Source organism: Siniperca chuatsi, linkage group LG20, assembly GCF_020085105.1.
Source record: "Siniperca chuatsi isolate FFG_IHB_CAS linkage group LG20, ASM2008510v1, whole genome shotgun sequence".
NCBI lineage: Eukaryota > Metazoa > Chordata > Actinopteri > Centrarchiformes > Sinipercidae > Siniperca > Siniperca chuatsi.
Window position 1 is genome coordinate 1065078 of NC_058061.1, and position 23815 is coordinate 1088892.

The 23815-nt window shown below is 42.9% G+C and overlaps 3 protein-coding genes across 6 annotated transcripts in view; 1 reads left to right on the top strand and 2 right to left on the bottom strand.

The window, feature by feature from the left end:
• The window catches only part of LOC122867426 (microfibril-associated glycoprotein 4-like), a 29876-nt gene extending 10268 nt beyond the window's left edge, over positions 1 to 19608 (top strand). Inside the window, exons 1-9 of one of the 4 annotated variants that reach the window (XM_044178222.1) lie at positions 7655 to 7670; positions 10360 to 10496; positions 15206 to 15311; positions 16060 to 16113; positions 16308 to 16463; positions 17568 to 17606; positions 17689 to 17785; positions 18041 to 18208; positions 18604 to 19608. In XM_044178222.1, coding sequence (XP_044034157.1) covers positions 10489 to 10496; positions 15206 to 15311; positions 16060 to 16113; positions 16308 to 16463; positions 17568 to 17606; positions 17689 to 17785; positions 18041 to 18208; positions 18604 to 18857 — 882 coding nt within the window. In that variant the 5' untranslated portion in view covers positions 7655 to 7670; positions 10360 to 10488 and the 3' untranslated portion in view covers positions 18858 to 19608. Of the gene's footprint in view, positions 1 to 7654; positions 7671 to 10359; positions 10497 to 14971; positions 15012 to 15138; positions 15312 to 16059; positions 16114 to 16307; positions 16464 to 17567; positions 17607 to 17688; positions 17786 to 18040; positions 18209 to 18603 lie in introns of those variants that run through there. The other 3 variants (XM_044178221.1, XM_044178219.1, XM_044178223.1) reach the window with 3 other exon arrangements.
• Positions 1 to 23815, bottom strand: part of LOC122867428 (microfibril-associated glycoprotein 4-like) — a 439962-nt gene that overhangs the window by 290063 nt on the left and 126084 nt on the right. The gene's annotated exons all lie outside the window — the stretch shown is intronic.
• On the bottom strand, positions 228 to 23027 carry LOC122867446 (arginase-1-like). The gene is made up of 4 exons (XM_044178248.1): positions 22748 to 23027; positions 1607 to 1701; positions 732 to 836; positions 228 to 387 (listed from the first exon to the last, which is right to left on the bottom strand). The coding sequence occupies exons 1-4, from the start codon at positions 22778 to 22780 to the stop codon at positions 279 to 281; spliced, it is 342 nt and encodes a 113-aa protein (XP_044034183.1). The 5' UTR covers positions 22781 to 23027; the 3' UTR covers positions 228 to 278.

The window sequence follows — 23815 nt, forward strand, 5'->3', positions numbered from 1 at the left end:
TGACCAAGTGATTTAAGAACATTTAGAGAGAAACAAATGCAGTAATTAAGGAAAGATGTGCAATAATGTGAGTAATGCAAACATGCAACACTACTTGTATTATTACCTTGTTCCTCACACTAGCTGTTTCCCCCTGTTTCAAGTCTTTATGCTAAGCTAAGCTAACCGGCTGCTGGCTGTAGCTTCATATTTGCTGTATAGACATGACAGAATATAGCAATCAGACTGTGTTTGTTGGTGTTTTGAGTCGTACCAGTCTGACAGATTTGTTCAGTGTTTTAGGCGCCATCTCTGTAGGTCAGCCCTCCGGCTACAGGTGTCCCGGTTGCCGGGGTAACAGAGGGGTCGATGGCATCGACATCGTAGCTCAGGTGGATCGGTTTCTTCCTGTGAGGGGAAGATCAATTTGCAAACACTGTCTTTGTGAGGAAGCTACTGCGAGTTGGTGGTTATTATTAAAAGGTGTAAAAGGTGCAGACTCTTAAAGCTGGGATCAGATTGTGCTCGGACACAATAAAAACAATCCTTTGCTTAACTCAGTGTTACTGCCTGTGGATAATCTGTAGCAGAGTTTCACACTGTATGTTCATTTTCATCGTGAATGGAAATGATCTGCTGTTGCCATGGTGTTGCTAGGGCGTCGCAAGGTGGCTACTGACAGTGTCAATAGGTGGCTGTTAAGTAAATATACAAAGGTACAGCGCAGTGACTAATCAGGAGGTGGCGCTCACTTGGCAGAGATGTAGTCACACGTCTCCTCCATGACTCTGCCTATACCGAGTTGATCCACCTCTGTCATGGAAAACACCTTCACACCCAGCAGCTTCAGGATGTAACTGGGGAAACAGAAGAAAAAATTATGTTATCAAATGTATTTGAATCTGTGCCTTTCTGGAAGAGCCGTAACTCCCAGTGCTATTGCTAACTCTACAGCTAATAGACTGAAGCCATGCTAGCATCACGGCTCTACGGATGGTAACACCTGTCTGTCCTCCACTTTGTTCAGACTGAAACATTAGCAGCTGTTGGAATGTTATGAAATGTGCTTCATCATTCATGCTCCCCTCAGGATGAACTGTAATAACTCTGGTGATCCTCGGTCTTTCCATCTAGCGCCACCATCAGGTCGACATGTTAATGTGTCCAACACTTTGGTTTCTGACCAAATACCTGCAGAGCTGATGACGTTCCCATCAGCCTCAGCTAATGTTAGCATGCTAACACGCTAAACTAACATGGTGAACATGATAAACATTACCTGCTAAACATCAGCACATTAGCACTGTCACTGTGAGCATGTTAGCATGCTGATGTTAGCATTCAGCTCAAAGCATCGCTGTGCCTACATACAGCCTGACAGAGCAGCTAGCGTGGCTGCAGACTCCACCATCATCCAGTCGTTGGCCTGCAGATTCAAAATCATTTCTTTACCTATTAAGAAACAGCTGTCTGGTAACTCCAGTGGAAAGACAGAAAGGACAGTCATCTTTCTGTCTTTTGAGTCTTTCTGGCTGACAGTTAAATGAACTCAACCTAAAATGTGGATGTTCTCTCTCTTCAAAACACATCCCAGTCTAAGTGACTTCAGATAAGCTCAGAAACCTACTGCTCCCCTGGATCCACGTCCCTCAGACCGATGTAGACGAGATCTCTGGCCCACACACACGACTTGATCCAGGAGAAGTTTGGCAAGTCAGAAATCTGGTGAACAAGGACCGACATTTAAAGGCACAGACAGTAATATCCGGTCTGTGTGATGGTATGAACAGAACACCGTTCGCTAAGTATGGACCTCCGAAACAAATCATCTCATATCAGTTCGATCAATATGTAGCTGGAGCTAGAAGCTGGTTAGCTTAGCACAAAGACTTATGGGGGAAACAGCTAGCCTGGCTGATTGTATGCCTGATGCAGAACTGAAACTGTATTTTCAGCACTACAATCATCATGGGTCAGATTTCTTATTCCAATAAATCATGTCACATGACTGCGGCGTGTGGTATAAATGAATAAGACAGACTTTGAAACAGATTGTATTAACGTGGTTCTGTGTGTCCCTAATAAACCGCACTCATGTTCCAGAACTGACTTTTTTTTCCAGCTCGAGGTACTATGGGGTACCGGGGTGATCAATACGAGCCATTCGCTTGTATAAGAGCAGTGTTCACATTCTCGGCAGGAAGTCAAGCTCATGTTTGTGATATCATGGACAGAATCTCAAGGCGTAGCAGAGGTGTAGAGAGTGTCCGGCATGGTGGACAGAGGATTGCATCTCTGCTTTTTGCAAATGAAGTGGTGCTGCTGAGGTCATCTGACTGTGCCCTCCAGTGCACACTGCGATGTTTGCAGCCGAGTGTGAAGTGGCAGTGATGAGAGTCCGAGTCTGATGCCATGGTACTCTGCAGAAAATTGGTAGTTTGCTCATTTCAGGTTGGGAGTGTGTCACTGCCCCAAATAGAGGAGTTCAAGTATCTCGGGGTCTGGTTCGTCAGTGAGGGTAAGATGGAGCATGAGATTGCCACAAACTGGCTCAGGGAATGTGACAAGGAGGGAGTCCACCCATGAGTTATATTTACAAATGAAATTTATTGAAACAAGGTAACACAAACAAACAGCAGGGTGTGGAAATGAGCAACATCAGCAATGAAAGCATCGCGTGGATGTGTGGGTTCGGTGCTATTGAGGGGTTGAAAGTGCAAAAAGAAAATTATGATGCAGGGTGGACGTCTGCTGAAGAAAGAAGGGCAGGACTAAGCACATGTGCCAGCTTTTTATCCTGGAAGGCCCAGGTGAACAAGATGAGCTGATGACCCCTCACTGTCCACCAATTGCCTGCAAAGCTTTACAAGGCCAGCCTTCTAGACAGGTGGATAGGGATGGGGTTTAATAGCATTTTATTGCATCTGAATTCTTCTGAATACCTTATCAGATCTTTTTAGGTAGATGGTTTGGTGGGACGGTAGATAAATATTTAAGTAAGGGATTTATTAGGAACCCTCTCGCAACATAAATCTGGCAGTTGTTTCGTTGACTTTGATGAAGTGTCAACACTTTGAAACGCCATGTTCAGTCAGTCAGTTGGTCTTGCTAACAACTGTGGGCTCACTGGGTTAGCACGTGTTTGAAAAAGTCACCAGTTTGTTTGTTTTTTGCAAATACCTGTAGTGTCAGAAAAAGGCAAAAGAGACGATCTAAGAGTGTTGAATGAAAGATTCGATTAGGGATTTGTTGGCTGGAGAGCTTAACAAATCCGGGTTCAAGCTACTTAATTTAAGCTACTCTGTGTTACATAAGCCCCGCCCTCAGGAAGGAGTCTACCTGAGTATCTGTTGATTAGCTAGTTTCACCTGAAACTGACCTAATAGTTTCCATGATGGCCCAGTAATCAGTAATCAGGCCTATTGTTTTCTGGCTGCACCTCCCTCATCACTGTTAAGTACCTGATTAGCATATGATTGGCGTGACCGAGGTGCTAATACACTGTGGTAAACTTTGGGCAGATTGAATCTCAGACCACCATTTCTGTTCAAAGAGGGGTTTTCTTTTTTCACAAAAAATGGCTTCCTTGACACCCCGTTCAAACCAACTCTTCTCTCTACTTAGAATCTTCACCTCGCATTTACATCTAAAAGCTACAAACCACACATTTGAAGACAGTGAGGTGAAGATCAGTTTCACCTAAAACTGAAGGTCAGTTTCAGGTGAAACTAGCTAATCTACAGATTCTCAGGTAGACTCCTTCCTGAGGGCAGGGCTTATGTAACACAGAGTAGCTTAAATTTCTGAGTTCTCGTTCCATTTTTTCACAATTGAGAATGACTTCCGGATGGGAGCTGAAACGTCTTGATTCTGAAAACAGTGTCCAGATGACTACGACTGAAACCCTATCTACGATAGAACACTCCTGGACGAATGAGGGACTACACCGACTGAACAAACAAGAGACCCAGACTAAATACCCTCGGGGAGGTGAGACAACGATACTCAGGTGCAAACAATCAAGGAAGGACCAACAATCAAAACTGGAGGGAAAACAAAGACAGGAAGTAAAAACACAAGACACACAAGGGAAGGAGAATACTACAAAATAAACCAGGAAGAGACAACACCTAAACTACCACAGGACCAGAGTGCAGAAGACGATGCAGCGACAGCAGAGATCCTGAAGACTCAACACTGAGAGAGAGACAGGCAGAGAGAGAGAGACAGACAGAGAGACAGGTGAGTAAAGAAAACCTCATTTAATTTAAAATGAAAACAAATTAAACTAAGAAATAAAGTGAAATACAACAAACATTTCACCTCATGAGAACCAGGCAGCTCGTTTAATGAGGAAACACAAATTCATTTATTCTAACTATAACTATATATATATATATATATATATATATATATATATATATATATATATATATATATAATGGCTGGATAGCTCAATTGGTAACAGAAATGGTGGTCCACAGAAATGGTGGTTTGAGATTCAATCTGCCCAAAGTCTATCACAGTGTATTAGCACCTTGGTCACGCGAATCATATGCTAATCAGGTACTTAACAGTAATGAGGTAGGTGCAGCCAAAAAACAATAGGCCTGATTACTGATTACTGGGCCACCTTGCATAGTGTTACTCTTACAGCTTGGCTATAAGAGCAACCATGGGAGCCATGAGAAACAGTACCCACCATGGAAACGAAGGCTGGAGGCAAAAATCGAGGAGGCCCGGAGAGAAGTGAGCCAACTGACAGAGGCTGAGAGACGTGCAATGAGACAGCAAGTACCCAAGAAGTACATGAGAGGTACACTAAAGAGGTACACGAAAGATAATGAAGCCAGAAGAATAAACCGTCTGTTCGCAACTCAACCTGCGAAAGTGTACGCTCAATGGCAGGGTAATAACAGCAGAGCAGACCCACCAAGGCTGGAAACTGAACAATACTGGAAAAGTTTATGGGAGAGGGAGGCATCAGACAACAGCAATGCACAGTGGCTGGTGGCTCTGAGAAAGGACCACAGCAACCTCCCTGAACAGAATCCAGTCACCATCAGAGCGGCAGACAGGTATGAAGAATTGGACAGCACCGGGCCCTGACAGGATCCACACCTACTGGCTATAGAAGCTCACTGCACTCCACGAGCGCCTAGCAGCACAAATGAACCAGCTGCTAAGAGATGGGATGCACCCTTAATGGCTTACCGAAGGGCGCACAATCCTGATCCTGAAGGATCCTGCAAAGGGTACAGTCCCATCCAACTATTAGCCAATAACCTGTCTCTCCACAACATGGAAGTTCATGTCAGGCATCATCGCTAAGATAAGTGGACACATGGATCAATACATGAGCAAAGCACAGAAGGGCATTGGCAAAGGGACCAGAGGAGCCAAACACCAACTCCTGGTGGACAGAACAGTCACCCAAGACTGCAGAACCCGACATACCAACCTGTGCACTGCCTGGATTGATTACGAGAAAGCATATGACTCAATGCCGCACACATGGATCTCTGAATGCTTGGAGATGTACAACATCAATAAGACTCTAAGAGACTTTGTTGCAAACTCAATGAGGCTGTGGAAAACCACCCTTGAGACCAATGGCAAGCCACTTGCACAAGTATCCATCAAATGTGGCATATACCAAGGAGATGCTCTGTCCCCACTGCTGTTCTGCATAGGTCTGAACCCCCTCAGCCAAATAATCAACAAGACTCGCTATGGATACCGACTCAAAAATGGGGCCACCATCAGTCACCTCCTCTACATGGATGACATCAAGCTATACGCTAAGAGCGAGCAGGACATCGACTCACTGATCCACACCACCAGGATCTACAGCTCTGACATCGGGATGTCGTTCGGGCTTGAGAAGTGCAGTCGAATGGTGACAAAGAGAGGGAAGGTAGTCCACACAGAAGGGGTTTCACTCCCAGAAGGAACAATTGCAGACATTGAGGATGGTTACAAGTACCTTGGAATACCACAGGCAAATGGCAACCTCGAAGAGGTAACAAGGAAAACAGCAACTGCCAAATACCTCCAACGAGTAAGGCAAGTCCTAAGAGGTCAGCTCAATGGCAAGAACAAGGCCCAGGCAATAAACAGCTACGCCCTGCCAGTGATCAGATACCCTGCGGGAATGATAAGGTGGCCAAAGGAAGAGATACAGACCACAGACGTTAAGACGCGAAAGCTCCTCACCATGCATGGAGGGTTCCATCCCAAATCCAGCACCCTGAGACTGTACGCTAGCCGTAAAGAAGGCGGCCGTGGACTAGTGAGTGTGAGAGCCACTATCCAGGATGAAACATCCAAGATCCACAAGTACGTCAAAGATAAGGGCCCAACAGATGACGTGCTCAGTGAATGTCTCAGGCAATGGGGAACAGAGGAAGAAGTGCTGGAGGAGGGACCATCATGGGAGGACAAACCCCTACATGGGATGTACCACCGGAACATAACTGAAGTGGCTGATATCAAGAAATCCTACCAATGGCTAGAGCGGGCCGGACTGAAGGACAGCACAGAGGCACTCATCATGGCTGCACAGGAGCAGGCCCTGAGCACCAGAGCAATAGAGGCCCAGATCTACCACACCAGACAAGACCCAAGGTGTAGGCTGTGCAAAGGGGCCCCTGAGACAATCCAGCACATAACTGCAGGGTGTAAGATGCTGGCAGGAAAAGCATACATGGAGCGCCATAACCAAGTGGCTGGCATAGTGTACAGGAACATCTGCACGGAGTATGGACTGGAAACCCCAAGGTCAAAGTGGGAAACACCTCCAAAGGTGGTAGAGAATGACCGAGCCAAGATCCTGTGGGACTTCCAGATTCAGACTGACAGAATGGTAATGGCGAACCAACCAGACATCGTGGTGGTGGACAAACAGCAGAGGAAAGCCGTTGTGGTTGATGTGGCAATACCAAGTGATGGCAACATCAGGAAAAAGGAACATGAGAAACTAGAGAAATACCAAGGGCTCAGAGAAGAGCTGGAGAAGGCCTGGAAGGTGAAGGCGACAATGGTGCCCGTGGTCATCGGAGCACTCGGGGCAGTGACCCCCAAACTGGAGGAGTGGCTACAGCAGATCCCTGGAAGAACACCAGACATCTCGGTCCAGAAAAGTGCAGTACTAGGAACAGCAAAGATACTGCGCAGAACCCTCAAGCTCCCAGGCCTCTGGTAGAGGACCCGAGCTCGAAGGATGAGACCACCCGCGGAGGGTGAAGGACGAAGTTTTTTTTTTAATATATATATATATTAACATGTGAACCTTTTTCAGCCCCGAGTAGTGTCTGCAGGTCTCATTCACTGCTCCCCATAAAACAGTAGCGAGCAGTAAATTGAGATTTCGGCTAACTAATCATCAGCTGTAGAGCAGAATCTGTAACATGCAGCACATTGCATTGTGGGATTGTTAGAAAGTAGCGTACTCACCACAGACTCTTTGAGGGCGCTACTCAGTGGAGACATTTACACACTCCAGTACATGTAGTGCACTGTGTAACCCGGGAGAGATTTCGGACACAGCCACAGAGAGACTGGGCAGTCTTTATACAGCCTGCTTTAGTTTCAAATCAACACGTGTCCCCCACAGTCGAAATGACGCTTTGCTTTGCTTTGTTAGCATCTATATGTCAAACCATTCCCTCTGCTCTGATGGCACATCGTTGGTGAGCTGTATTTGTAATATTTGTGTTATTATTGTTTCACGTCCTCTAATATGACTTCTAACTCTGTTAAACTTGTCTTTTTGTCGGACAGCTGAAGCTCTGCAGTGTCAAAGTCTTCTCTTTACTCTTTGGTTTTACATGTTTGCAAATGAAACTTGCCCACAAACGGAGCGGGCAGCCTTATATGGTACTTTAGGGGCGTAGATTATGCTAGTGAACAGGTGAACAGGTGGTGGTCATCAGGCTGAAACGATCGATTTACAACAAGTGTGTGCAGTTCAGAGTGTTTGGTGAACCTGACTTGAAACACCAGAAAACACCAGAAAAAACCTCAGAGAGGTTTAGAAGGATATGAAGATGATCTTGCATGAGGGCAAATGTTACGTGTATTTCCTTTTTATGTATACATTTACTGAGTCATAATTCAATTAAAAACATTTGTTGAAAGAACAATTATTTGGATTTTTGTCTTTAATTACTGCATGAACTTCACACCACATTAAAATCAAATTACAACACAGACAACAAAGAGGTGTGTGGTGTTTCAGGGTCGTCCAGCAGAGGGCAGCACACACCTGCCAATACTACTGCCAATGTAAGTACAAAGTCCAATATTTCCCTCTGAGATGTGGTGCAGTAGAAGTATAAAGTAGCATAAAATGGAAATACTCAAGTAAAGAACTGTTCACATGTACATTTAAAGAGTATTGTGAAGTAGATGTTTAGTGTATATAATAACTCCGACTGAAGTCTGGTTTACTTCCTGGTGCGCAGCAGAGGAGGACTGATCTCTGTTCACCTGTTCATCATCACTCCCTCACTGACCTCAGATCTGTTTCACTGCTGCAGAAAACATGTCCGCCTAACAGCACAACTTTATTTCATGCAGAGAAATGTGTGAGCTGCACTCCTGTTAGTGTGTGACAGAAATGATTGTTCAAACAATAAATGCTGTGGAAGATGTAAAATATGTGTTTCTAATCAGAATAAAGTATAAAGTTGTGCTGCAACAGAAGAAAACTGACTGATTGTTGAAGTTTGTTCAGAGGAGCTCAAACACTGCGATGACAGCGACCTTGCAGCTCTGGTACTGTTAGGTTCTTTTATACTTCATTTAACTGAAGGTCGTCAGCATGAAGAGTCGTGCAGTGCAGTAGTTCTCCAGGACCAACGTTCAGCAGAATATCAGCTCTCGTGATTTCTTTCTCTCACTAAGCATCTCACAACGGGCCTTTTAACAGTAAACGCAGCCGGCAGAGGAAACCACAACTCTTTCTGCAGAAAGTCGCTTTAATTCAGAGGCAGGCGGACCATCAAGTATTTATGTAAAGGTGGTGTTACGGCTGTATGTCAGTTTCAAGAGTTTTATTGACTGATACGCACTGTGATCTTAGTGTTTAACTTTCATTAAACCCCCTGAAGTAGTTCCTGCTCCTCTTCAGACAGACTGACTCATTTCTTGCCTCTACAGCTTGATTCCCAGCAACTTTCTGTGAGATGACAATACTTGTGTTTGGTGGTAAATACTTGTGTGTGCAGTAACTCCACATCTGTTGGGTCACTTGTTTGCTGCTGACGTGTAAGTTGGAAACATTGTTTGTGGTCGTTGAGTCCAGGGTGACCACTGTGTGTTGTGGTTGTTGCAGTCCACGTTTTGGTGTGGTCACTTGTGTGTTACTGCTGTTGTGTATTTCATTGTTGCAAATTAGTTGTGTTATCTTGTTTTGGGTTTGGGGTGTAGTTACTCCACAGATAATTATTATTATTATAACTTTATTTATATAGCGCTTTTCAAGCTTAAGCAAAGAAAAAATTAGGAATATGAGAGCGCATATGTCAGCAGCACTGAGCCGAACAGATGGAAGTGCAAAATAAAAGATATCAGTTCATGGATGAATAAGGAAAATGGACAAAAGAAATAATATAAGGCAGGTGAAATTTAAGTAGAGGAAACGACCACATATTAGATATAAACAAATAAGATGCAAATATACGAGATGATCTCACATAAAGCAGATAGAAAACCAATAAAAGAACAAACTCTTGAATATAAAACAGATAAAAGTGCAAAATAAATGGAAGTGCATATAAAATACTAAAATGATGATACTAAAACAGGCACAATTAAAATATGTAATAACAATAGAGTTAAAATATAACACCCTAAAATAATAATATAAAGAGGAAATATGAAAGTGATGCGATAAATGGAAATTGACTAATAGGTTAGCGAGGTACGTTGAGTCTAAAGCCAGAGTTTTCAGTGTCACGAAGGTGGCTCTCTTTTGACCTGGCTAGATCACCATGGTAACTTATGCTACCTGCTCCAGAGGAGGTTAAGTTCAGAGTTTTGGATTAAAAGCGGCTATAAAAAGCGTCGTCCTTTCACTAATCAACTCCTTTGGAAATGGCGTCACCATTCTCGTAAAATCCCGTGGACCTGTAGGTGCCAGAACTGTACGAGGTTCTCTTCGGAGGGAGAGTGTTTAGAGACCGCAGTGATCCGTTTGCTTTTCCGGACGATTGATAGACGTTGGTAATGCCACCGAACAAAGCCGTGCAGTTACAGTAGCGAACACTGTGCATTGTGTTGCTGGGTTTTTTTGGCACAGGAACCAACATGTCTGAGCAAGAATACTGTATGCTAATACACTAATCACAAGGCTGTTCTCCCTGAACTACTGAATAGGTTTGTAGTGTTTCCTGGCCATTTGCCAATGCCGGGGTCATAGGTCCATGGATTGGACCCACATACCCATCACTGGAGCCTGAGGGGAACAAGGGCGATTTTGTGAATAGAAAGTCCTTCACAACATCAATGTTCAGGTAAAATATTTGGTAATCATTTTTGTCGAGTGATTGGCGGCACATATGCACATTGCGTGCAGGTGCTGCACAGTAGACTTTGTACATTTGTCAGAAATATACAGCACAGACTTTGTTATAGTACTTTGTCACCATTAAAAAGCACAATGGGTTCCCTTTAAATAGCCTTCACTGGTACCTTTGTTTCAGTGCTTTTCATTGTTTAAATCCTATCAATCTCAGTTTGTACATGTTGAGTGAGTCCTCCGTGCACACCAAAGTTAGTCACGGAGTTCCACAAGGTTCTGTGCTTGGACCGATTCTATTCACCTTATATATGCCTCCTCTAGGCAATATTATTAGGAAACATTCTTCCATTGTTATGCAGATGATACCCAATAATATCTATCGATCAAGCCAGATGAAACTAACCAGTTAGCTAAACTTCAAGCATGCCTTAAGGACATAAAAACCTGGATGATCTGCAACTTTCTGTTGTTAAACTCTGACAAAACTGAAGTTATTGTACTTGGCCCCAAACACCTCAGAGACACGATATCTAAAGATATAGTTACTCTAGATGGCATTGCCCTGGCCTCCAGCAGCACCGTAAGGAACCTCAGAGTTATCTTTGATCAGGATGTATCCTTTAACTATCCTTTAAGGACTACAATGAGATAACTTCTGTTATGAATTGGCGCTATATAAATAAAATTGAATTGAATAGAATTATGTGCAGCTGCCACGTTAGAAATAAACTGGAGGCAGTGAGAGTGGTAAAACACATTGACAGAGACATATTTTCAGTAGAGCACTTCCTACTTGTGACTGTCACAGCCAGATGTTTCGAAAAGCTCTTAAGCTGATCGGAGCTCACATGAGAAAACGCTGATCTGTGAAAGATGTGATCGGCAGCATCGCTAAATCCATAAACATTCGACCCGTGCTGAGCATGTCCAACTCTCAGCAGAGATGAGAAGGAAGCGAGATGGCTCACTCGTTGGCTGCTTCCATACACTTTATATGTAGTTTACTTATTTTGTCCTACATCAGATATATGTACGCTGGGCCACTCGGAGGTTGCTTCTGGGCCGGATGTGGCCCGTGGGCCATCAACTGAATAGACCTGGTGTAGATCATCAACTGAGCAAACATTCAATGGAGGAAAAGTATTCATAATATCTGAAAAGCTTGTCCTAGAATAGTTATCAAGGATTCAATTCAATTCAATTTTATTTATATAGCGCCAATTCATAACAGAAGTTATCTCATTGCACTTTTCCTATAGAGCAGGTCTAGACCGTAATCTTTATAATATTATTTACAGAGACCCAACAAATCCTTTCACTTTACTACAACAGACTCATGACACTGTTGTGATGGAGACGTAGTAGCATTAACAAAAACACAGAAACGGTCAGAGACATCAGTGATATCAGAGATCTGTTTCGATACCCCTTGCGATAACCAAATCTCATGTATTCCCATGGTTGTGGTTCCAGAACGTCTAAAACTTCCATAGCCTTAGAATCAGCAATTAAAATCACCAAGTAAAATAATCTTATTATAACTGGTAAGAACAACATAAAATCAGAAACCTCAGATAAAAAGTTGGTGTTAGGGGTCGATAGATAGTCACAGTTAGTACAGACTGCTGAGCTTTAATAACTAAAGCTTAAAAAGTCTCCAAAGTGACACAAAGAAGTGTGAAGTTATTAGAGAAGATACTGGCAACTCCTCCTCCTCTTTTATCGACACAAGTAAAAAAACTGATTATTCTGAAAGTATGGCAGACACAGTGGAGGAGAGCCAACATTCAGTTAAAAATAACAAACTAAGACCATGTTGAGAGAGAAAATCATTAATGTGAAAACCAGAGAGGCATCTGATATTCAGAAGTGCAAACTTTATCAGGCCGTGTTCACAGCAAGCAGGAGTAGATTTTAACAAGCTACTGTGGATTCCTGTGATAATGATGGACAGGTGCGATGTTCTGCAAGATCACATGTTTCGAAACGTGTTGGCAGCGTGGAGTGTGGTTCGGCCCATATGGGCGCCTAACGGTGGGGTGTAACAGAAGGATCACTGTGCTGCTCCTGCATCACTAAACACACATTTCTTAGTTTCATTTATTACAATAAAGCATGTGTGGGAAATCTGTTGGCATCGTCAACGCCACAGGGCTGCACTTGGCACCAGAAGAAGAAACAATGCAGGAAGATGGGAGAAAAAACATAAGAATCAGACATCAAACCTGCCAAAATCAACTCAGCTGAATATTATTTTACAGCCTTTTATTGACACTGATACGCATGTGGTCTTATTAGTGTTTAACTTTCGTTCCAACTCCTGAAGTAGTTCCTGCTCCTCTTCAAACTCTCATTTCTCATTTCTTCTATTACACTTCTTCTTTTGCAGATAGTAATATTTCTATAATGTTTGATACCAACCCTTCATAATCAGTTTCTAATCAGTTTCTAAGTATATTCATTTTTCTTGCTGTATTGTAAAATGGCTGCCAAGTACATTTCTGGCAGGCTTCACACTTCTGTTTTTAATTAATATTCATATTTTGCTCATTTTGTGTATCAGCCGAGTTGCAGTGCAGAGACGCACCTCACAAGCCAGATGCAGCATCTACGTGTAAATGATCTATATATTGTGACTAACTAGTGCTAACATGTTCCTGCTTGCGAGCATATAAGCGTTTAGCTCAGCAGCTGCAGTAGTTTACCAACCAGACCCAAATATTTCTCAGAGAACTTTGTGTGTCGCCGGCGAGCTGAAAGGGAGGCTGCTGCTTCCAAACTGCTGGGGCAACGTCTGGGGTCCTAATGCCACCTGATGTAGTTTTTACAGGTACAAGTTAGAAATCTTCTGAAATGTTTTCTTTAATTCACAGTCATCATGTACTACAGGACCATTGGCAAGAAGAAATGATGCGTAACAGGAAGATGGGAGAGAAAAAATAAGAATCACACAACAAACCTGCCAAAATCAACACAGCTGAATATTATTTTACAGCTTTTTATTGACACTGATACGCACTGTGGTCTTATCGGGGATTAACTTTCAGTCCAACTCCTGAAGTAGCTCCTGCTCCTCCTCAGAGTGACTCAGTTCTTCTGTAACACTCAACTTGTTTTTTTTTTTTTTGCAGTATGTGATGATTGTGAATTGAATAAAAACTTTAAAGCACAAAGCAAATTTGTTCCATCAGTTAACTCTTCTTTTATTACTTTTTGTAGGTTAGTAGCAGAGAAAACTGAGCAGCTGCTGGATGAAATGGAGTAAAGTGAAAGTGTCTCTGGTTGTTCTGAACCACTGACTGTTTAAACATTACATTAAGTTCTGAACCCACAAGTATCACCACCTCTGCAGCTTTACAGAGCTTTAAAAAACAACATGTCTGCCCAGAAAGTCTGAATGATGCTGTGGATCCTCCGTCTCTGTAGCTGGTAGATAGATTTTTCTTCTTTTTGTCTTAAAACCGACAGTCAGTCACTCTCTGCTGCAGACTGTACAACATTAATAACACTATTGAATGATTAAGTCCATACTGGTGGAAACATGTTGAATAAAAAAAGAAACTTGAATTGTGGGATTGTGTGGCGTCGTCTATAGAATGTCATGATGTTGAACAGTTAGCTCTTGTTAGCCTGCTAGCCCCACTGAGTGTTATTTGTTAGCTCTTGTTAGCCTGCTAGCCCCACTGAGTGTTATTTGTTAGCTCTTGTTAGCCAGTTTCTAAGTATATTCTTTTTTTCTTGCTGTATTGTAAAATGGCTGCCAAGTACATTTCTGGCAGGCTTCACACTTCTGTTTTTAATTAATATTCATATGGTGCTCATTTTATAGAGTGTATCAGCAGAGATACAGTGTAACAGTCAGTGAAGTTACTTTTGTTCAGGCACATACGTCATGTCGGCGCCATGAAACAGATGTAAACACTTAAAAGGAGATATTTTAGGAAGAATTAGCACAATAATACAACAACAGCAACAACTTATATTACTTTAATGAAAACGTTCATCTTTCTTTCTTTACGTAACATAAGTTAGCTTGTTTTAGTATCAGGATAGTCACGTAACATTATGTTAATAGAAGGATTATTTATTGTATCGAGTTAAAACTCAATCATACCAGTAAAATATCTTTTGATTCCCTGTTGCTTGGTTTTGGCATTTCTTTCATTCGAACATTCATCCAAAAGCAGCACAAACATCTGGCATTTTCTATGTGAACTGGTCAGAACCTGCTGCAAGATGACGGCGGCAGAGATGCACCGCACAAGCCAGATGCAGCATCTACGTGTAAATGATCTATATATTGTGACTAACTAGTGCTAACATGTTCCCGCCTGCGAGCATATAAGCGTATATAGCTCAGCAGCTGCAGTAGTTTACCAACCAGACCCAAATATTTCTCAGAGAACTTTGCTTTGTGTGTCGCCGGCGAGCTGAAAGGGAGGCTGCTGCTTCCAAACTGCTGGGGCAACGTCTGGGGTCCTAATGCCACCTGATGTAGTTTTTACAGGTACAAGTTAGAAATCTTCTGAAATGTTTTCTTTAATTCACAGTCATCATGTACTACAGGACCACTGGCAGAAACATAAACTCTGTTTAATATTCTGAAAGAACTGAATCATTTCTGTTTGGAGAAGAACAGGAATCCCTGGAGGTTTGGGATGAAATTAAATACCCAGACACGATCATTGTTTTTTCTAAGAGGTGCGACTGGGTGACGACACCTTCTGTAGATATAAAGAGAAGCAGCAGTTTGTTTCCTCTGAAGGTGAAGCCACAAAGTCTCTTCAGTTCAGGTGAGTTCACACAGGTGTGTAATATTATTCTCTCAGAGGCTTTGGTGATTTTTTTAACCCAAAATGTCTGAATTAGCAAAACGTTGAGCTAAAGTTTGAACATGTTGTTTCATTGTATTAAATTGCAGTAATATTGAAAATTGCATGTCAACTGCAAAACAAAATGCGACCGTTTTATGAACTTATTGATAATCGTGTGTGATAATATTTTTTCCCCCTGAATTGAGTCTGTAAGGCAATATTCGTGCTTCTTACTACCACTCTGACTTGTAGCACTGCCAACAGGCTACATTAGATTAGAGGTGATTCAGTTTTGGTAACTTTAAAAAGGTCAGCTGGAGAAGATCGCTCAGAGTGGCTCACAGCCCGAGGGCTGCCTGAGAAGACGAGTTCTGGAGGAACAACGTCTGCTGCTGTGGCTACACAGAAGTGTGTTTGTCCAGACTGAAGCTAAATTTGATCTGACTGATTATTTTCATGCATAAATGTACAGTGATGAACATTGTTCCAGTTGGACTTTAGTGAAAGTCTCACTCTAGTAAATTCTATTTAATAGAAGAATTGTCAAGATTAGTATCTAATGCAGTTTTGTGGGGGAAGTTATTCCTGTCACTCCACCTCTGTTGTGCTGAGCTTCCTGTATTTTTGTGGGGAGTGAACCTGGACACCAAATTTCAACTGTGCTTATTCTGCATTCACATAATAATCCGTTCGTGTGAGTTTACTGAACAATTGTTATATTTCTTCTTGCTGTATTTTCAGAGCATCAGACAGATTTTATCCATCAGCAGTTTCAGCAGAAATCTGACAATGAAGGTAAGTTTGTGAACTGATATTTCACAGAACACCTTAGAGGTTTGTGATATCAGTAGCGTAGATGGTTAAAGATAATTACTGTCAGTCAGCTCCAGCTTTTCTGTCTCTCAGACTTTGCCCACAGCCATGAAACTAGAGGCCAAACGGTTAAAACAGTGTGTACGATTCAAAAAGTCAAATCTCCTCTGTTCTAGCTGGTATCCGTCGTCCTCCTCCTCCTGGCTCCACTGTTGACCAGCTGCCAGAAGCCCGTCCTCCCAGTGGACTGCAGTGACATCTATCACCAAGACAAGAGCCGACCCAGCGGAGTGTACATCATCTACCCCACTGGAGAAAAGTCTGCTGTCCAGGTACACCTCCCCCTCTCTGGGACGCAGGTTCCCATTTGTGCTGGAATCAGACTACAAGGTATTTCTTCCTGAGTCAGATTAGGTGATCACACTGCAGAGTCACAAAATCTTGCCGTGACAACCTTTGAACCCCAACCAATCACAGCCCCTTGAGAGAGAGGCGTCAGGGACTGACTGTTCGCCCTGACAGCACCAACATCAGTCCGCGCTCTGTGCTCCTATTGGTCAGTGTCAGCAAACATTCACACGTCATACAGGGGATAAATCAAGCAGCTGTCCTGCTCGATGCTCATTTCCTCCCTGACGCCCCTCGTGTGTCGGCTCGGACCAATATCGGGTTGATATCATGTCGTCTGATCCTGACATCACGTGACAAAGGAGACTAGACATCACCATGACAGTTCAGTTTGATTTATATTCATACCAGAAGTGCTCTCGCTGCACTTCTCACAGTGAAATCTCTGATAGAAACACCGGCCTGGTACAGATACAGGCAGTCGCAGCAGCAGCAGAGGTCGTGAATGAACGTGATAGTTTTATATTGGTGTTTGGCCAATTCCATGGCCCGTCCCTCGCAGGACAATTCAGACTCAATCAGTGTGAATAATTACATGATGATATAATATTCTGGTGTACGCTGTTAGAGCTGACGGTACCTTATTACTCTGAAGTGTGCTGTAATCTGCTGACACCGCTGTCACTGCAGCCGGTATCACACAGTTGGTGTTCAGTAGTTGTGGGTACTGTGTGTGTACTGCTGAAGGCTGTAAGTTTGAGTTTTGAGTTGAATTGCTTCTATTCTTAGTTTTTATTTTATACACTTAGAATGCATCTGTTTTATTTGAAGTTTCCATATTTATCTGTACTTATATCTGTCTCTGTGCTGCTGTAGCAGCCGAATTTCCCCTCTGGGGGATCAATAAATGATAATCTGATCTTGACACACCTTGTACTTTCCCGGGAGCTGGCTCTGGGTGATTCTAGCCGAGCCCTCTGAGAGTTGCATAAAATATAATAATACATTAAATAACACACAGCCTCATTAGTATTAACCTGATGTACAAGTTTGAACAGCGATTCACTGATGAATGTGTTTGTGTGTAGGTGTACTGCGACATGAAGTCAGAAGGAGGTCGGTGGACGGTGAGTATTTTAACTTAAGTGATTTTCTGTGTGAACACTTCCTGTTGGACTTTCACAATAAACCATACCCCCACCCCACCAGGTGTTCCAGAGGAGGATGGACGGCTCGGTGAACTTCTACAGGCCCTGGGATCAATACAAGAAGGGTTTTGGCTTCCCGTCTGGAGAGTACTGGCTCGGTGAGAGACTAAAACTAACAGTCATGTGACTTTGTGAAACTCGCTGTTCGTAGTAAGTAAATTTAAACTGTGTTGTGTGAAACCAGAAATGGGACTGTGACCAAGTTTCATGACTCGTCTTTAGATCAGTGAACTATCTTCCTAAAAGTCAGTTTTTTAATGTTTTAATGAATTATCTACACGTCTGTACAAAATGTCAAACTGTGCCCAGTTAGTACATGTGTATATATAGTGTGTGTGTGTGTGTGCGCTCAGGTCTTGACAACATCCACTACCTGACATGCAACCGAAAATATGAGCTGCTGGTCGACATGGAGGACTTCGAGGGGAAAAAAGTGTTTGCTCGGTACACTTCATTCGTCGTTGATTCAGAAGATGCTGGATATCTGCTGCGTGTATCTGGATTCATCAATGGAGGGGCGGGTGAGTTACAGTCTGTGTTTCAACTGTTCAGTTATTTAGTTACTTACTGAAATGGCACTTGAGTTCAATGAGACGTCATTGCCACCCGAGTGTTCACCTGTTTGCTCAGATGAGACTCAGGAATGCACACTATGTACACACCCATGGCCGCGGTGCACGATGCTGCCAAGGCAGTCTTTGTGTGGACGGTTTAAATGACGACGACCTCTGGTGTCTGTGGATGAGTTCCGTGTCAGTGAGGTAAAACGGTGATGGAGCAGCTGCAGACTTCAGGTGTCTGGACCATAACGGGGATCACCAGCCTGTCTGACAGAAGTCTGCAGCTCTTTAAGGTTCAGCTGATGGTTATAGACCATGCAGATGTACTAACTGTGGTTCTGTGTGTGTTTCTGTAGGAGATGCCTTGAGTTACCACAACGGACAGAAGTTCACCACCTTCGACAAAGACCAGGACTCCTGGTCTGCCAACTGTGCCAGATCATTCCTGGGGGCGTTCTGGTACAATGCTTGTCACTACGCAAACCCCAATGGGGTTTATCGTTGGGGGGCTGACAAGACTCTCTTTGCTGTTGGAGTGGAGTGGCAACAATGGAAGGGTTTTGACTACTCCCTGAAGACCTTCAGCATGAAGATGCGTCCTGTGCACTAAATCTCCAGGACCAACGTACAGCAGAATATCAGCTGATCTCTTGTGATTTCTTTCTCTTTCTGTCATTAAGCATGTAATCTCACTGTGGGCCGTAATTTCCTGAAACTGGGCACAAGCACAATCCACCAGCACAAGAACACCAACTAATATTTGTCTTTTTTTTTACCATCTGTGGCTCCAAGCAGTCGCCGCTCGCTGCAGCGTGGAAGAAACGCAGACAGATAAAAGCAGCAGACAGATGAAATATTAATTGCACCACCTGGTCAGCCTCAGCTGCACCACCTGCCTGGTGCAGAGAAATGACCAAACACAGAGCGCCACCAGCTGACTTCTGCCTTGTGCCAGCAGGAAAGTAGGGCCCATAATCTTTAAATGGAAACACATATGTAGAGTCTGATAGTGTGTAAATCGCTGCATTACCTGCCAACACAATTTTAAAGAAAAAAAGTATCAGGAAATCTTTGCAGTTTTGCAGTTCAGTTACAGCCAGTTGAAGGTAGACGGACGTCAGCAGCTGAAGTAAATATTTCCATCTAAAATAAAAGTCAGAGTTTGATTGTGTGTGTGAGCAGCTGCTGGCTGTAAAGAGAAATGATTCTCTGCTGGTTAAGATGTTGCCTTCAGTCCGCTGGCTGCAGCTAAACACACTCTCAGCTTTAAAGTCAAACTAACTAGTTTCAACATAACGTTTGGTGGAGGTTTGAATCTTTATCTGCTGCACGGTGACAATAAATGAGAAGCTGAGCAGAAAGCTGATGTGATGTCTTCACTTTGTCTCCTGTGAGTTTCTTGCAAATGAAATCAGTTCCAACACTCAGGTGTCATGTCTTGTATCAGCTGAACAAACAGCAACAGGTACAGCTGGAAATCCTTAGTCTTTGTGCAGTAAAAAGTTTAAAAGTGTTAGCCATACATTAGAAATGGATTCATCTGCATGAAACTGTATTAAAATGCTGTAAAAAGGCTGTTAGGTGTGGTTTTGGTCAAACTGTATAACAAGGATGAAACATATGATCTGACTCTTATCGAGTTATTCATTCATTGATCCAGCCCTTCTTTTAAAATAATGATAATGAGTACTCTTTAAAAAATGACCAAGTGATTCAAAAACATTTAGAGAGAAACAAACGCAGTAATTAAGGTAAGATGTGCAATAATGTGAGTAATGCAAACATGCAACACTACTTGTATTATTACCTTGTTCCTCACACACACTCAGATGCCTGTACAAATATGCAAATGCACAGAGGGACCAATCCATTCTCACATAAGATAAGCCACACCCCGACTCCACCTGCGCACAATGATGTGCGATGACTGAAAGCTCCAGTGACTAAATGGACCTTGTGCTGTTTTCTCAACTGCTTTTCACAAAGTCACCAATCAACTTCTTTGAAACTCTGTTAATGTACATTATCTTGTATAAATACACTTAAAGGTACACTGTAGCTACAAGTGACAGTTAGCTAACATTAGCCACCATAAGCTACCAGAACAAGTAAGCAGGAAAACTGCTGTTTTATTGCCTATGAATTCACCTTTTTGTTTATAAGAGGAACAATATGTTAAATAACTTACATAATCTCGCTTTCAGTCACGTGTTTGTATTTTCAAAAATCTTTTCCCACCTAACCCGCTGTTAGCTTGCCAGCGACACTTGTTCGTCAGGTAGCCCTGTGAGTAGCCACTCGGGCTCCTACAACCAAATATTTTATGAAGATGTGTGGATGAATTTCACTGTGACACCATTTTGCCACATTCATGTCACATCGGAGTTAATTATGTGATTTCCGACTTGTTAACAGCGTCAACATCCGAGTCACGATTACAACCCAGACTTTTCGGAAAGCTCCGATATACCCGACTTGGAACTTAATAAGGAAGTGCATGAAAACCAAGAAAACATGGACTCCTCCCATCAGCCAGACGCCATCGTATCAAATAAACCCAGATTTAATTAGTGTTATTGTCAGTGCACAGTGTTTTTAACCCTCACTCAGTCTTTCCTTCTCCTCCATTCATCCCGTATGACGCGTGAATCTGACCGCTGGACGACTCACCAGGAACTGGTAGATAGATTCATAAAGCCTTATTGGGATAAGCACAATGTTTTCGCTCAAGTTGAGACATTTTAAACGATGTGAAACTGATTGACCTCTGCAGCCTGTTTGTGTTAAAAAGATTAAAAAAAGTAGCCCGTTAGCGTTTTGGGTCTGTGATGCTGGAAGCTGGCGAGACGGTGGCACCGAGAACCACGTTAGCTAACATCCACTGAGGGATCTGCAGTCTGCAGCTCTGACGTTTGATTGGATGAAATGTGTTTTATTACATTTTAACAACAACATAAAACATTGTTTCTAATTTATTTTGATGTACTTACATTTGAGGTCATTTGTATAAAATTTGGAGCTCAGACGATTCATTGATAAGTATCAACAAAAAAACAACAACAATTTTGACAATTAATTACTTGTTGTTTATCAAAAATAGTAAAAATTTGCTAGATGCCACCTTTCAAATGTGAGGATTAACTGCTTTGTTCTGTTTTCCATCATTGTAAGTGGACATCTCTGGGTTTTAGACAAAAGAAGCAATCACAAGTCATCACTTTTGGATTTTATTTACTCTTTTATAGACTCAAGAATTCACCACAAAGAAGTATACAGTAGATTACTCAATAAACACCACAGGAAGAAGCTTCATAGATCAGACAGTTTGGTAAACAAGTGCATAACGTTGATTATTTTTATTTTATGTGATGTGACGTTACAGGTACACTGGATATTAAAGTTTAAAATTCAGAAGTAAAAATCTGCTTCTCTGTTCAGTTGCTGCTGGTGATCAGAGACGTTTATGGGTCCATCGTCGCAGTCGGAGAGGCCGGCGGCGTCAAGGCTCGGGCAGGCGGTAATCCTTCGGGTGGTTTCCTTCACGGAGACGTCCGAAACAGCCGAGCAACAGGTCCACCGCCGTGCTGACTGTGGACTGGATGCCCTCGTCGGTCTGAACCCTCAGAGGATTCACCTCCACCATGTCCACCGCCGACAGAAGACCTGCAGGACGAGCACAGCTGTGAGGACACATCTACACTGGAACAACTGATCAAACCCACAGAACAAAGTACTGACCTTTAGTTTGACAAAGAACCGATCGTCACAGTGAGTGCAAACCGATCTTTGGTCGTCAGTCAACAAGAGAGTCTACACCATGTACTTTGAGCTAACGTCAGCATGCTAACATGCTATTGTACAGCCCCAGTTTGTGCCTCTCATACATTGGAGTCACAGAGGTAAATCAGTTTCTCTAGAAGATAATTAACTGGTGAGATTTGAAAAACCCCGAAGGTCGTTTAAAAACACTCCCCTCTTCTAACCATCTGGATGAAAAAATATTCCTTCCGCTTCACGATAAACGTTTTGCTCTGTTTCCTATCCAGGCAGCCGGCGGGCCGTTCCCTTCTTCTTTATTTGGGAACAGTCGCAACTTGGGAAACAGGTTAGAAATTGTATTTATCGCGAAGCGAAAGGAATATTGTTTCATCCAGACGGTTAGAAGAGTGTTTGGGGATCCTGGAAGAGCCTTCAGGACAACGGTGAGTGAACCACCTCTGTGACTCCATTTTATGCTAATGCATGAGACGCTGGGGCTCGCTGATGCTCAGCAGGTATAATGTTTACCATGTTCACCATCTTAGTTTAGCGTGCTAGCATCTGACCAGTAACTTCCTGGAGTCCCCTTTGGTTGCCTAGCAACAGCTCCCTATCAAAAGTCCATCATATGCCACATGACTGCGGCGTGTGGTATAAATGAATAAGACAGACTTTTAAACAGATTGTATTAACGTGGTTCTGTGTGTCCCTAATAAACCGCACTCATGTACCAGAACTGACCTTTGACTGCAGCTCGTGGAGCAGGAAAGACATGGGCTGCCCGTGGAGGTTTCCGGTGGACGAGGTCAGCGGTGTGTTGATGTCGGCGTGGGTGTCAATCCACACAATGCTCAGCTCCCCGACCGCCGCAGAGTGACCGTGGATCGAACCAATCGCCAGACTGATGAACACATGACAAACCACAGAGACAAGAGTGAGAGCTCATCATGACATCTGATTTTATGCCTTAAATGTTCTTAAAAATGGTTTTAATTTCTTTTAAAGCTTTTTGTGCAGGTTTACATGTGTGAAAAGACCCATTAGATGTATCCAAAGTGCATGAAATGACTGATTACCATCAACTGGACCCAGTTAAAGGTAAATTCAACCGAGTTCATTACAAGTTAACTGGACCGTGTGTCCTGCCGGTGGATGATTGACAGACTGTGGTCACCTTTGCTAGCTGCTAACAGTTTATTCCTCTTTTTAAGTGTATTCAAGTGTTATCTAGTACAAACTGCTGACTCCACCACTCTTAATCTCAACTTTAATGTAGTAAATAGTTAAATAGGTTGGCTTTGGTTTGCGTCCAACATCAGGAAAATAAGACTTTTTTAAGAGTTTTAACTCTATCTATGCTGGTGTTTTGCTGTTTTCATCTGTATGAGTCCAGTTCTTTTTATGCATTGTAAGGCGACCTTGGGTGTCTTGAAAGGCGTCCACAAATAAAATGTATTATTATTATTATTATTATTATTAACTAAACGTGTCCACTCCTACAATAAACTCTCAGTGGTTTCATACAGTCGTATAAACCGAGGCCAGTTAAACCAGTATAACACATCCCGCCCATTAACAACTAGACACTTTTAAAAGTTTTAAGACGAGAAAAAGTTCCTCTCTGGCACCAAAACATCCAGGACTGCTCCTCCTGCTCATCTCTCTCAGGCCACTTTCAGACCTGCACCTCTTCACATTAACGTAACGGAAATCAAACGTGTCGGCCTCGTGTCTAAATACGCACCCTGGTCGCTTTTACGTTACGACGGCGAGTTCGGTCCTGAAACATTTCCACTTCCAGTATGGCAC

What these genes read in the sequence shown, in the direction of transcription:
- LOC122867446 (XM_044178248.1), bottom strand. Translation starts at nt 22,780, where the DNA reads ATGTCTTTCCTGCTCCACGAGCTGCAGTCAAAG. An exon ending in TCCACGAGCTGCAGTCAAAG is followed by an intron (nt 1,702 to 22,747) that starts GTCAGTTCTGGT and finishes CTTGTTCACCAG; the next exon opens with ATTTCTGACTTGCCAAACTT. An exon ending in TGTGACTACATCTCTGCCAA is followed by an intron (nt 388 to 731) that starts GTGAGCGCCACC and finishes TTCCCCTCACAG; the next exon opens with GAAGAAACCGATCCACCTGA.